This window comes from Meleagris gallopavo, chromosome 9, assembly GCF_000146605.3.
Source record: "Meleagris gallopavo isolate NT-WF06-2002-E0010 breed Aviagen turkey brand Nicholas breeding stock chromosome 9, Turkey_5.1, whole genome shotgun sequence".
NCBI lineage: Eukaryota > Metazoa > Chordata > Aves > Galliformes > Phasianidae > Meleagris > Meleagris gallopavo.
This window is the reverse complement of record NC_015019.2, coordinates 11,495,247-11,510,538: the sequence shown is the minus strand read 5'-3', so window position 1 is coordinate 11,510,538 and position 15,292 is coordinate 11,495,247. Positions and strand designations below refer to the sequence as shown.

General features: G+C 37.9%; 1 protein-coding gene across 1 annotated transcript in view; it reads left to right on the top strand.

The window, feature by feature from the left end:
* Positions 1-14,243, top strand: part of C9H8orf48 (chromosome 9 C8orf48 homolog) — a 30,068-nt gene extending 15,825 nt beyond the window's left edge. The window contains exons 6-8 of the mRNA XM_010715329.2: positions 108-198; positions 11,043-11,122; positions 12,918-14,243. Of these exons, the coding sequence (XP_010713631.1) occupies positions 108-198; positions 11,043-11,101 (150 nt within the window). The 3' untranslated portion in view covers positions 11,102-11,122; positions 12,918-14,243. The remainder of the gene's footprint in view (positions 1-107; positions 199-11,042; positions 11,123-12,917) is intronic.
* Positions 14,244-15,292: the final 1,049 nt, after the last annotated feature.

The following is a 15,292-nucleotide window of genomic DNA, read 5'->3' as shown; positions in this document are numbered from 1 at the left end:
TCTTGAGGGACTGGATATAGTTTCCAGTGGCAGACCTATGATACAAGTACATGACAAATGACTGGAATCCAAAACCTCATAATTTTCATGTCCCCTTTTTATTTCAGGATGTGCTCATGCTTATAGGAGAAACTCTCAGAAGCTTTCCTAAACTTTCAGAGGATTCCAGGAACTTATGGCAAAAGCTGAAAGGCAAAGGTCAGAAAACTTAAAGCCTGAAAGTACTAAACAAAACTCAAGGACATAAAGTACTTGAAAAGTCTTCTGTGGGCAGCCACATACCGAATGCCAGCTATTGTGGATGTAACTTGTCTTGTCAGTGATGAATCGGGTGGAGGTTTAATATTCTTGCAGGTGGAACCAGATATACCCAGTGTGCTGAAGTCTGGGTTATGATTCAACTGTACACTTCCTCAAATGCAAATATTGTATTGTAATCCAGCTAGGTTGGCTTTTCAAATTATGAAAGCCAGCATTTTCTGTTACTAGTCTGACAAGTGATGAGTTTTTTTTTGTTTGTTTTATTATTACAATTTTTTTGTTAGGATTGCTTGTGGAATATCAGAACAGCTTCCATCCGTAAGAAAAATGATTCTGTTTTCTAGAGCAGGGAGGTGTAATTATTGGGTTTCAGCTCAATCTTTGCCTCCTGACTTGTGTTAAATTGAAAGTGAGAGTCCCAAATGAAGGAGAAAAAGCAGGTTGCAAAGTAACTGTAGAAAGAAGTAAAATGAAATGGGATATTTATAGAACTGAAATAATGAGGCTATAACAGAAATTAATCTGTAACACTGAAGATGCCAGCAGGACAAATGATAATAAATTAATCATAGAACCTGTCTAGGTTAGGTGTCTAGGAGGAGAAAATATAAGTTTAAAATGGCATAGGGTATCAAATAATATTTTTGGCAGTTTTTTAATGTACTTTGGAATTTGTTGTAATTTTACAATGGTTTTCAAGGTGGCAGAGACTATCTTTCAAAGAACGTACCTGGATGAAAGTTGAGTATTCAGTATGCATCCAACTAAAATGGTTGGGGAGCTCAATGGGTTAGACAACAAAATCATTATCTTCATTGTAGCCTAAAAAGATACTTGCTGCTCTTTGAGTGCACCTCAGCTTTCTGATTATTGCTGACAGCAAGAGCTCATTGCATTGCTCATGCAGTGACCTTGTGGCCATTGGACTTTCATGAGTCACAGTTACTGAGTCTCATCAGTCTCTGGTTTCCTGGTTTCTACGTAGTTAGATCTCGTTAGGCTGTGGAAATCTTGAAGGAATATCCTTATCTATAAACTGAATGCATAAAGGAATAGTTCAGTTGCTTAATAAGAAAAAAAGGATAACATTTCGCTTTTTTAAAAAAACCACCATTTTAGGACATGAATATGTACTGTTGTAGTTATTTTGTATTTTATATCCTTTTAATTATTTTCTTAAATATGCTTATATTGTTTTTAAGAGTGCTGTTTAGACTTTTGTTTTCATTTCCCACAAGCAAGTGAAGAGCCTGAAAAGAAATGCTAGGCTATAGCTAGGTAGACCCACCTATGTTAGCAGATACCTGCATTTTGGTGCTTAAACACCTGCCTTGAATGAATTGACCCTGAGCAGATTGAACCCCAAGTGAAAACATAATGCAACCCTAAATTCTTCAAAGCTAGTCCTCATTGCTTCCTCTGTGGTTTGTTCTGGTTTCTTGTAAACCAGTGGGTTTTATAGTCCATTGAATATTCCCTGAAAAGTGGCTTTAATTTTTAAATTGTCACTGCAGGTTATATAGCTACATACATAATGAGCAAGTTCCTGCTTGGTTTTTCACATTACTCTCTGATCCTTAGAAATGATTGAATCCCTTAAATCTCCTACCTTCTAATCTTTTAAGCCTATTCATTTTATATACACCATCTCTGTTCCTTATTTAGCTTTGGACTACACTCCTTGTTTCTCTTGAGTCTTTTGAAGTCTCTGGTGATCTGCATAGGCAAAAGACATCCAGTATTCCACAGTAATCTGTGTAGATTCTTATGAGGACTGTCACGTATATAGAACTGGTAATCAGGAATAATTCTTTGAAAATGTGATGATGATGTTGTTGCCAGTGAAAAAATCTTTCAGCCCTTGCAAAAAGAATTTTGAGATTCTTAAAGATGGGCTGATTATTTCTTTAGGGAAAAAAAAAAAGACATTTTGGTGTTCTGCTTTCAGTATATAGATCTTTTTATGGGAATTCTGAAATATTTCTGTCCAACTCTTTCCTCAAAACTTTCTGTAAATGCGTTGTTACATGAGTTATGCATTAGCTATTTGGACTTGGTGTCTGACAACATCTGTCTGTAAAATAGTGCTCACGTTCCCATCTCACAGGCTGTACTGTTCTCTGTTTGCATAAATGTCACAAAGGCAATTCGAGTAGCTCCCCTGAAAAAGTCAAAGCCTATATTGCTTATGTCTTTTGCTTGCCTTTTCCTACTGCTTACTGCAGTTATTTCCTTTGACTCATTAACTGAATGCTTGTCTTGTGTTTTCCTGTAGCAGCTACTTGAGGACATGAAATGGAATGAATGATCTGGATATCTCAATTTATTTCATAATCCTGTGGTGTTTGAGAGTAGTGATCCAAAAACTCTGACGTGGTGGCCAATAGAAAGCAACGAAAGTAAATTGTCTCTGCTCATAGGAGTTTCCTCTCTTGCACCATCCTCAGCAGTAGATTTCTGTTTTGATCCAAAGAAACACTGTAAAACTATGTTCCAATAAATATTTATTAATATGTAATGTAAAATATCCCTTGTTGGTACTTGCTTGGGCATAAAAAGAGTAATGTTGGATCAAGGATGATTCATGTGTTAAACAGCTGTAGTACTGCAAGAAATTAATCTGCCTACTGCTAGAAGTTCTGGATCTTTTGCTTTCTAGCTTTCATGGTACACATTTGTGTTATGTCATCTAAGAAATTATTGGTGATGTAGAATAGATTATCTCTGAACTTCGCACTAACTTGGAAGGGTTTTTCATATATGCGTTGGTTTGTTTTATATATGCTGATTTCATGTTGTTATTCTTTATTATTGCCTGTTTGGATAAAATTATGTTCCTCAAATTACCATTGAGGTCAGTTTCTTGTGGACATTGGCAGTATGATTACCACTTTCACTCTCCTTGTGTTTCTCCGTAGGAAAGCTGAAGCTGGCATCCAAGCTCAGTCATCCTGTGGTCTTGTTCCCAACCATCTGTTGGGGCACTGGACTTCATACTTGTTTCTCCCCAGGGATAAACTGCCATCTCACTCACAATAGTTTACTAGCGCTTGCCGAATAGAAATGAAGCTTCATTGTAATTAACTTGTCTGGATATGGATTTCCAGATACCTGTGTGCTTTAGTCACCTGCCAGGTTAAACCACAGCACTGTGAAATACATACTCACTGAACGTTTGAAGCTGGGAGGTCATCATATCCCTTGTTGGGCTGGGCTATGTGGAGTAGGTGGGACCTGGTTCCACAGCTCCTGCAATCCTTACATTAATCTTGTGTCTTTAAAGCTGTATTAGAAAATGAAGTGCTTCAGGCTCCCTGGGGACCACTGCCTTTTCGTAACTCCATCTCAGTCATAATTCTGTTGCATGACAAGAATTTCTTCAAGAATTTCTTGTTTTTTAAACACAACCAATTTGATCAGGTTCCAAAAAGAGGATCTGAAACCCTTTTGTTCGTACTGGGAGCTTGACAGAAACTTTGATCCGGTGCCAGTGAGGACAAGTCCCTGTTGGAAGGGATCATGTCTCACTCAATGCTGTTAAGTGACACAGTACCAGATTCTTCTTCAGGAAAAATCTGAACTATCACTTTCTGTGCAGTTACTCTAAATCATATGTGTAGGTGCCAGGAAGAGTGCTTACAGCCATGTATATTTAAAGCATTTTGAAATATACATGTGTTCTCCAAATTGTGATTTATTACTATTCATTATGGATTTTCAGAAAATGACTTTTTGTCTTCACTCAATAAAAACTAACATAGGTATAATATGTGCAAATTGTAACTGAGTGCAACAGTGAGTGTTCTAAGTAGCACTGTTTAGAAAAAGTATAAATAATTTGTGAGTATACGTTAATCCTACAGATACTAAGTTAGCAGTGTTTTTATGCAACCAGCTAACTGTTCCTTTTTGCCATGCAACTGATTCTGGAGCTCTTTGCCTGCACCAGCAGCAATGTGATCTGTGTGAGGAGAGGCTGGGAAATGAGGGGGAGTGTTTCCTTCTGTCAGTGAGGTACCGACTCCTGTCATTTGAGGGGGTCTGTAGAATTGGTCAAAATACCTTTAAAAAAAATAAATTATCCAGCTTATGGGCATGGATATCCTTTGCTTATTTATTCATTTATTTTGTAATAAAATAGTACTGTTTGTTCTCACATAGACTAGTGTGTGATCCATAAATACGTTGTAAAGTATATCTGTAGCATGTAACAGATCCCTTTAGAATAGTCTGTGAAAATTCATATCTTTAGTTGATAGCACTTTAAGAACATTTACATCCTTCATCTTGACATTTTTAAATAGAACATTTTTTTGCCTACAGAAGTTTACAGCATCATCACAGTATTATAGCTTGTTTAAAAATACATACAGCATCAGTGGTAATTGCAAGCAAGCTGTATACTTGAGCACGGATTTTGTTTGTAATTGTACATGTTTTATACTTGTTAAAACAATTACATATATTAGTATTACATCCACCACTTTGTTAGAAAATATTACTTATATGCTACTCACAATAGAGCTGTCATTTTTTCTGAGACATATTGCAGGCTATGAAAATAGAAACACACCACTGTATGGTTGGTTTAAAAATAATTACAAGCCCAATTGAAAAAAAGAGTTATGTTAGGCTTGCTCTTGATAAGATAGGTTCCACTGACGTTGGATGTCCTTAATCCACTTGTGGTTGGAATGCCTCTAGCACCTCTCAGCACTGAATGATCAATGAAAGACATTGACTGACCACTTGCAAGCAAGCTCAGGGCTTGAGCCTGCATGCACCTGTCACTGAAGGCAAAGTTCTTCAGTTACGGGCTTGCGGGGGAGGCTGTTGCTTGCTGAATATCTGTGAATCTAATTTACTTAAGGTTATAACTGGATTTTAGAATCTTCAGGTGGATGATTGGATGAGTGCAAGACGACACAGCTCCATTGACTTGTATCAGCTGTGCTGCTAGCATTAACCAACATCTGACCTTTTGCCTTCTGTGGGCCGGTGGATTTTTTAAAAGACAGGAGGGACAGAGTTCAACTTTCTGTATTAGTAATACAATAGAGATTAAAAATACACGTTTGTGTTGCTTTTACTTTGCACAAATGAGACTAAATATATAAATATATATAATAAAGCCGTAGGAAATCTCCAAACTGCTAACAACTCTTATAAATGAGATAAAAGAAGGATATATTTGCTTGGAAATTTCATAGTTGCCATTCTTTTTATTATTTCTAGGTAATGCAACAATATTTTGTTGGATCCTTTTTTCTTTTTCTCTATGAAATGAGTCCAGGCGTGCTTTGAAAAATGCTCCTTTCGTGGTCTTTCTGATATTCCTCTTGTGCTTTCTGCAGTTTTTTATCTCTGAGTTTCCACTTGTGAAAACAGTAGGTTACTAGGGATGTCATTATCAAACAGAAAATAATAATCAGCACTACTATCAGTGCAATAGTGGATGAGAGGGACCCCTCTAGCTGCTGATTTTCAGTGTCTCTTGTTGTGTTTAATTTAGCAAAGTTCTCATATTCTGTTGAAGCCAAAAGTGTGGGTACAGCAACTTCTTTGAACTTGGGCCTCATTGGGATTCAGTAGCTTTTCTCACTCAGTCCAAATTTCTGAAAAAGCACGAACTATGGTTCCCTTGTCACTTGTGACATTCATAAGACAGTTTTCTCCTCAGGTTCTCCAGGCATAAGTGAGGCTCAGAAGTTTTGTTTGTTTTGGAAGCCAGATAGTGTGGGAATAACAGTAAGTGTCACGAAGCTAACAGCAAAGGTCATGTATATCCAGAGTTCTGAAGTTAGAAACCTTTGTGCACTGCTCTCTTTTATTGAGAGGTGAGAGGAAGCTGCTTGCTTGACTGCCAGTTTGTGATCCTTTGTCTTTTTAAACAGATAATTGAAGAAAATGAATTAGTTTTCCAGAAACACTGCGGTGGCAGAGCTTATCCTCAGGACTTAAAAAAAAAAAAACAAAAAAAAAACAAAAAAAAAAAAAACAAACCCACAAAAAAGACAACCAAACAAACCAAACAAACAAACAAAAAACCCCACAAGGTCTGCAACAGGTGTAGTTTGTATCTTGCACGTTTGTTCAGCGAGGGTTTGTTGTTTTTTTTTCCCCAAATATTCCTAAAAGTATGTGAAATCAAAGGCAGATTTTTTTGCTGAGGGGTAGGCTTGGTTCTGCTGACATCATAGGCATTAACAAAATCAGTTATAAAACAGCTCTGATGTTAACGAACAGGTTTTTTTTTTAATATTATTTTTCCCTCTTCTTTGATATTTGCTTGCACACTTGGCTTGTCCAGAGATGATTTTGGTTTGGGAATTTTGTCCTTGGTGTACTGGAGTTTAGGAGATGTCCTCACTGACTGCAAATCTGGAATCTAGAAAAATGACCTAGGTAAAAAACATGACATAGGATTACTGAGGAGGTAAACTCCCCTACAGGCATTGAATCTGACACAGTTTCATTTACATTTAAGTTGGTTGGCTTTGATACATGCTATGTGTGACAAATCCTAAAATACATATATTCATCTGAGCACTTGTGAAGTTAAAAGAGCTGGTACAAGGAGGAGTTTACATTGTCTGTCCTCTGCCCCTTATTGTAGTTCTCATCTTAAAGTTAAACCTGATGGGGAATAAGGCTGGCTCATTCTTACTGGTTTCTGCTTTGGCTCAGGACAGTAGGTTTGGCTGAGGTTATTTTAATTTGAGGAGCTGTAAGCCCTTTCAGAGCTATTTATTTCAAATAACAGATTGTTCTAAACCCCCTCCACCCCATTCCCAAATGCTTTGAGGCCAAAATTAGGTTTCAAAGATAGTGCAGCATAACTGTTTGGAGATGCTCTGTTTGATAGGATGCAATTGTAATTCATCCTCTTTATCAAAAATCTGTGGCTCATCCCACTCAGGCTAGCAGAGAACTGAGGGTCTCTTTTACTAATTAGCAGTGTTTTCAGCAGCACATTCTTGTTAGTAATAAAGACTGTTTACTATAAATTAGTATTCTGTTGATGTTAAAAGATGTAAATGAGCAGTTCTTGCCAGTTTGGAACAATATGTTCACACAGTCAAAAATAAATGCTGATTTTTAAAGAAGGTTTAACAGCCAGATTATACTGTTGTTTAGGACAAAAAATACGTGTTTGTAAAGCTGATTGAAAGTTTTTCATTTCAGAAAACAAGTGCAACAGACCATAACTTTAATGAATGTCTACATGTTGTATTACTGACAAGGGGTATATAAGGAGATTATGAGCAATAGAATATTTCAGTGCTACCTTGTTACGTATTCAGCAGCTTTCTCAGGTAGCCTGAAGAAATAGCAAGAAAATAAGAAACTGAGTAAATGCCCTTGTGTTTTATGAAGTAGCTGTGTCCACCACCTACACGGAAGTCCAGGAGGGTGGAATGTCTCAGCACTAATGAAAATCAGATGATGATGTACTTGCCTGAACCTGTGTTTCATCTCATCTGTATCCACAGCTATCAGATTCCTACAGGGAAGAAGTGAAGTCATTAGACATCAGGTACTGCACAGTACTGTTCCAGAGATGTGACTGGATGTTAACTGTAATTCCATTTCAGAATCCGATACACATCTCCAAAAACAAAACAATGCTTTGATTTTTAAGGTCTGCAAAGTATTACTTGGGCCTAACCTGCATTTGGGGAGAAGGAGGCTGCTTTTATGGACAAATCCCTGCTTCAAAGCATACTGACTAAGGGTTCAGTTTTGTGGTTCTTCTGTGCCCTGAGTGACTGTGACCAAACCAATCAGTTTCTGCCGGTAATACAAAATCATTAAGGTTGGAAAAGACCTCTAAGATCATCTGATCCAACTGTCAAGCCATTTTCACTAAACTTGTCCCTTGGTGCTTATCTACAAGTTTCTTGAAAACTTCTGGCAACGGTGACTCTACTGCCTCCCCAGGCAGCCTGTTCCAGTGCCTCTCTAGTCCTTCTGAGAATTTTCCTGATATCCAGCGTGAACCTCCTCAGTGCAATTTGAGGCCATTACCTGTTCTATCACTAGTTACCTGAGAAAAGAAGCTGACCCTCCCTACCCCCACAATCTCCTTTCAGGGAGTTGTAGGGAGTGGTAAGGTCTCCCCTCAGCCTTCTCTTCTCCTGACTAAGCAATCCCAGTTCCCTTAGCTCTTCTACATTACATCTATGCTCCAGACAGCTTCGTTGCCCCTCTCTGGACATGCTCCAGAGCCTCAGTGATTTTCTTGTAGTGAGGGGCCCAGTACTGAACACAGTACTTGAGATATGGCCTCACCAGAGCTGTGTACAAGGCTGCAGTCACCTCTTGCTCCTGCTGGATGCACTATTTCTGATACAAACTGGGGAGCTATTGGCATTCTTGGCCACTTGGGAACACTTCTGCTTCCTGTTCAGCTGGCTGTCAATTAACAGCCCAGATCCTTTTTCTCCATGCAGTTTGCCAGTCACTCTGGCCCACGTGGTCATAGAAGGAGAGGAGGGTGGTGGGGCAGGACTGAATCCATGCTGGCTAGACCTGACCCTCTGGATCACGTGTGCTTTGTCATATCATTCAAGATATCTGTTCCATGACCTTCCCCAATACTGAGGCCAGGCTGACAGGTCTGTAGTTCCTTCTTCCAATGATTTATGTAGTCAGGCATCACATTTGCCTTGTTTTCTGGAACCTCCCCAGTTGACTAGGACTGTCTTGGCAACCACTTCTTCCAGCTACTTTAGTACCCTTGAGTGGATCCCATCTGGCCCTATGGACTTGTGACAGTCCAGCTAGTGTAGTAGGTTGCTAACTGTTTCCTCTAGAATTATGAGGGGTTTATTTTGCTCCCCATCCCTATCTTCCAGCTCAGAAGGTATTATTATGTCAATGCTAACTCTCCTTTTTTGTTTCTTTTGTTTTTAACTTGTTGGGATCATAGATTGCTTTACCTCATTCCTTGATATTATTATATTTTTCTCCCATTGAAGGCTTTAGTGTCATTGAGAGCCTCACACTCTGCAGTACCGTGCTGTATCTGAATCAGAAAAAAATACAGGGATGAAAAACAGCTTTTTTAATCCATTGTTGTATTTTCTGTTATGCATGCAAGAACCACAGAGGAGTGGGAAGTAGGATTTCTTTCAAGCCAACACACTGACCAAACTGGTTTGAGCTTACTAGCTGTTGTGATGTTGTCATCTGGTTTGAACAATGATTGAATAACATGATAGTTTGTATGTCTGGTATAACTTCTTCAAAATCTTGCAGATGTAAGAGGAGTCTTAATCTTCACTTGTACTGGCTGAAGGCCTCCTCCCTCTGCTAATCAAATTGGAAGAGTTCTAAACTAGTAAGGGCTGGAGAATTGTGAAGATTGGGGCATGGTGAGGCTGGAGAAATGGGTAGAGGAGAAGTAACGCAAAATTTAATGAGGGGAAATGCAAAGACATGATCCTGGAGAGGAATAACCTTATGCAAAGTGTGTGTTGATGGCCACCCAGCTAGGAAGCAGTTTTGCAGAGCAGGACCTGGGGTTCTGGTGGATACCTAGCTAAACGTGAGCTTGCTGCATGCTCAATGGCACCCTGAGATGCATTATAAAGAGCATCTCCAGCAACCTGAGAAGATGATTATTCACTTCTACGCAGCACTGGAAAGACAACAGTAGCAGCAGTGGTAAATGTCACAGCATCATAGCTCATATTACTATGTCTGAGATTTTGGTTTCTGAAAAAGAGTCAAGCCTCTAGCATTATGCTTAATTTTAGAGAGGACTGTTCACATTATCTGTAATTGTTGTATTAAGTACACACACTCAATGCATGTTTCAAGTTTCCATCAACTGAAGACTCATTGTCTGCATGTTCTCTTGAGGAAACTTTCCATTAAAAAAATACCCAAAACATTCTTCAGTATCTATGCTCTGATTTAATTCAAACAGAGAATAAATTGTTCTTACATTGTTGGGTTGTTTGCATGTGTGAGTCATAGGTCTACAATGTGTTTTGTCTGAGAGTTATAAATATGCAAACTAGTATCTGAGGAATTTCCATTAACATTTAATAGCATATATTAGAATGGTTCAGGTATTTACAAAAGAAAAAAAAAAGTGATTTTTGGCCAGGAACAAACAGTGAACTGGGTTTGTTTGAACAAACTTTTAATGAAAGCATACTAAAATATCTGTAAGCTAAATGCAAGGTATTTGTCCTTACCTAGACATGGGCTTTGGTACTATGGCTCCTATTTTCATATCTTTATGCTTTAGCAAGCTGATATGTGAAGTAAAGCAAAAGTTGGTATAAGCTCAGAAGGACAAAATTTGTTCCTCATTTTGTAATGTTCACGAAACAGCTGTTGTCTTTTGTTTGGTTTTCCAAGTTTGACTTCTGAAAGTTACATGCAACTTACAGGGGAGAAACAAAGGGCAAATTAGTGACAAATTAATCTCAAATGTTCTTGCGGTTATTGGTGTCTGTCAAATGCTGAATTATGAAAAGAAGAAAGAATGTTGATCATCAGCTTTTTTTTATTTCACTGAGAATCCTTGCCGTTTTATGTGGGCAAAACTTATCTCTCTGTTTGAAAGTGATTTGGTAATGAAGAATGTTGTCACTCGTGTTTTTAATGAAAAGAATAATGAGAACTTATACTGAATCCTTTAAAGCACATAAAATCAAAATGCTCATTTGGAGGCCAGACTTGCACTTGTATGGAGTTTTAGTTGCCAATTTTTTTTTTCTTTTTTTCCTGTTAGGATAACTCTGTTTTCTGATTCTTTGTTTCAGCTGAAGGAATGGCTGCATTCCGTGAACATCTGAAATCATCAGCTTCATTGAAAGAATGAGGACCAGAAATTTTAAATGAGGTACTGCAGTTCTGTTGTTTTAGTAGGAAGCCAATTGTTAATCTTTAGGTTAACTCAGATTTTTTTCCTGTGACTTTTTGGTTTTATTCACAGAGGAAGAAAAGTTGATAAGCACATGTAAACCAGTAGAAAGCGAGGCAATGTTATAATACTGTTCTCAAGTGAACATAAAAGCATCCTTTCAAAGATCACTGACCTGAAACTATAACTTACTCCTTGTGAATTAATATCAAAAATCTCTTTGATTCCAGGAGGAGGAGAATCTTTGGTTTCTATCTTGTGTGTCTCTTTCATGTACTCAAGCATACAGAGCATTTTCAAATCAAATGCTGAATTCCTTCTAGCATTTCTATCATCTTTAATAAGTATTGGCTTTTTAATGTAGTTTTAGGCTTGCTTTCTTTCTGCCTTCAACTTGTAAATTTTCTGCTGCCTTTCAAATTGTATCTTCTGTTTTTATTGCATTACAGAAGATTGTGCTTCCTCTCTCCATATTTGCATCTTTTTGATGTGAAAACATTTGTATGAAATGTATCTGTCATATACTAAACCTGATATGTAAATGATTCTTTTCTCCTCCTTCAGAACTAGTGTAGCAAGGCATCTACTAATACACTTGTGCACAAAATTGCAGATGAAAGCTGGAGTGGGAGTGAGAGCAAATGAAAGCAGAGATGAGGGAGGAAGGAATGGGAGAACAGCAGAAGGGAGGAAGGGCTTCAGAAAGTGAGATGTGGCAATGAGGAAGGACTTCAGAAAGTGAAGTGTAGCAGTAAATTGCTACTTATTTTTCACTGCATCATATATAAACTTATATAAGAACAAGGGACAGATTTCATGGGTATTTTAAGTATGTAAATAAGACTGCTGTAGACATTTGATACTTTTTACACTATCTAATTGGACAAGAGGAATGACTTAGAAGTAAAAGAGGGGAAATTTAGGTAAGATGTTAGGGAGAAGTTTGTTCAGAAGGTGGTGAAGCACTGGCACTGCTGCTCAGGGAAGCTGTGGGCACCCCATGCCCGGAGGCATTTCAGGCCAGGCTGGATGGGGACCTGGGCAGACTGATATGGTGGGTGGCAATCCTGCCTGTGGCAGGGGATATGAACTAGGTGATCTTCAAGGTCCTCTCCAACTTAAGCCACTGTATGATTCTTTGGTTTTCAAAACACTTATACATACTAGTACAGATCTGTCTTTATCTTTGGATGCATAAAATACATTTGGAAATCTTGAGGTTTCAAGTCTGATCAGATTTCAGCTGAGAGCCAGCTAGGTTTTGTAATTCCCAGTAGGTTCTGTGCACTTAGGGTATAGGCTTAAATAATAAAGATTGGGTTGCTACAGCACAGCAGCATGCTTCAGGTGTGTTTATAACACATTGCTGGATTTGTAGGAGTTAAGCACCATAGATTTATTGGAGTGATCCTAAAATGAAACAACCTTTTTTGTTTGTTTGTTTGTTTTCCTTGTAAATCTAAAAACAAAACCCCAAACTGATCTATATTAGATTTTTACACTGAATCATTCCTCAGAAACTTCATTTGCATGATACCCTTACTATTATGTGCAGTGAGATAACAGGCAACTTAAATGCAACTTTAAACAAGTCAGTCTGTTCTTTAATTAAGGGTATAAACTTCTGCCCCTGTCTCTTACAATGCTTTACCCAATTTTTATCCCAGTGAGCAAGAAAACTCTGCTTTTAACAGTTGTTCAGCCTGCTCTGTCTTCATTATACTTTGGAATACAGTGTAAGTTTTCTTGACTATATTATGGTTTTGTTTTGAAGTTTCCTGATTACTGATGCAAGAGGAGGAAAAGATTGCAAGTTATGGAAGCACTTGCATTACCTCATTCCAGCATTGATCAGATCTGTAAATCAACAGAAGGTTTAAATCTTGTTCCTGGAAAAGGAATGATGTCTATTGGGATTCTGATTCTCCTTAAAGCTGCAAAAGGCTTCGATAACTTTGAGGGATAGACTGTGTATGACAAAAACAACTTTAGTGCAGATCCTGATACCATCTTATCAGCACTGAGAGATGCTGAGCAAAACAGCCTCTGCTGATTTGGATGGCAGCTGCAGGCTGTAAGCTCTGCTTAGGATGTTTGCTTTTGAGTTATTCCAGAACAACCGACATGGACAGGTGTCTATGCTTAATGTGGACTGTAAATGTAACATACTATTTTCTTGGGCATTCAGTTTATAAGTACCCATATGGAGCTACTTCTGCTCTTTTTTTCTTTTCTTTTTAAAGGTTTTAATTTTAATTAAGTAATTGCTGAAGAGTAGGGCAATTAAAGAAACAGACTTGTAAGACTTAGGCTCTCTCTGAAATTGATACTTATCCCACTGCTTTGATTACTGACTCCTCGTGATAGTGTAACACACTCATTTAGTATAACTATGATTTGATAAATGCCAGTAGCTGTTCATGTGTGATTACAGCCTTCTCATAACTGCATGTTTTTGCAAATACTGCTTTTTGTTCCTGCACAATTCAAATCCTTGTGGAAGCTACTGATGCCTGTTACCATTAAGAAACTGCAACTGAATCATGCTGTAGACGGAATGCTCGACGAATTCCCATCTCAAATCAGTGCTAGCTAGATGTACCTGCTTCAGGTATATACTGGTGTAAAGAAAGTTTATCATCCTGATCAATGAAATCTTAGTATAACATTTTTAGGGTAGCTTTGAAACTGAGTATTAAAAGCTCCCAATTGGCATGCTGACTGAGGCTTATGAATGCTGCAATAAAACATGTTGGGAAGAGACATACATGGTCTGTTAGCCCTTTCAAGTGCTCATATCTGGGGAAGGAGTTGGAGTGTATTTTTTTGGGTTTGAATTTGAAAAACAGTGCTGTATCATAGTGCTGTTCTCTAAACAGTTGAGCAGATCTGTTCCTTTGTGATGTTCATTTAGAACTAGTTTTTTAACATGCAGTGAAGCCTACGTCAAGATTTCTTTTCTCAAGACAGCACACAACAGTCCTCAGAGGATGGATTTTCCAGATAAGCCACCCTCTGGTTTTCCTTATAAAGGAGCAATCTTCTATTGCTAGCTGAAAAATGTATCCTATTAAAAAAATGTGCTTTATTTTCCCTTTGAGACTTTTTTTTTTTTGTGGTTACTTTTTTTCTAATTTAGTTGGTATTCATTTCTTTTGCACAACATTCTTCCCTGTTCTTCCCAAATACCCTTCAAAACTCGGGGCAATTACAGCCTGTGACTTAGAGAGGCAACCTGTAAATTCTACCATTTGTCTGTATTTTAAATGTTATTATGTGAAAACACAAATCACAAATCTTGAAGTAAAAACAATACTTTAGTCCACACTGACACTTCAACTCTATGATTTTTCTATTTGTCTGTTTCTGAGATCAATTTGTTCTTATGCTCTGTTTTACATTTTTTTTTTAAGTCAGAGCAAATACTTACCAGTCCAGGTCCAAGTAGATTGTTTAACTGTTCTTTTGAATCCCAGGATAAGTAAAAATCTGAAAGCAGTTTAGGGCTGAATTCAGATGAACAAATCCTAAGAAGCTTTATAAAATAGGATTTGAAGACAATGAGTAGCCTTTTCATTACAGCCTCATTTTCCTTGCAGGTGAAGGAAGATCTGATTCTGGGCTAATGGGTTGTGAAAAGAAGATGAACAAATGAAATCTATTTATTTTTTATCCCTCTCTTGCCTCCTTTTTTAATCTCATTTTTTTCTGCTTCCCTACTGCTGGTAAGGAATGCAATTACGGATGGGACACTTTACAGCCTTTCTATAAAATCTGCCAAGATTGAAACTCCTGCAGGGATAACATTTTTTTAAATGTACTGAAGAGCAGGAGATTGTTTGAACATTCAAATGTTCATCCAACTCATTTGAAAAGAAAACTCTTTTCCTTCCAGCCAGTGTGCCTGTTCTTGATGGATAGCTCCAGTCTAGGACTACAACATATTCAGTATTCTGGGGATTTTATCTTTAAAATTGTGCAAGAGAAATACCAAGTTAAAGGGTGGGAGGAAGCAGAGGGGGATAGAGGGGGAGTGATGAATGTCATTTGTGATGCAGCTACTTCGTACATTTCTGAAATAAGATCACATTTATTTCCCCATGACACGGTCTGGGACAGTCTCTGTTGAAATTGAGAGTTCTAGGTAAG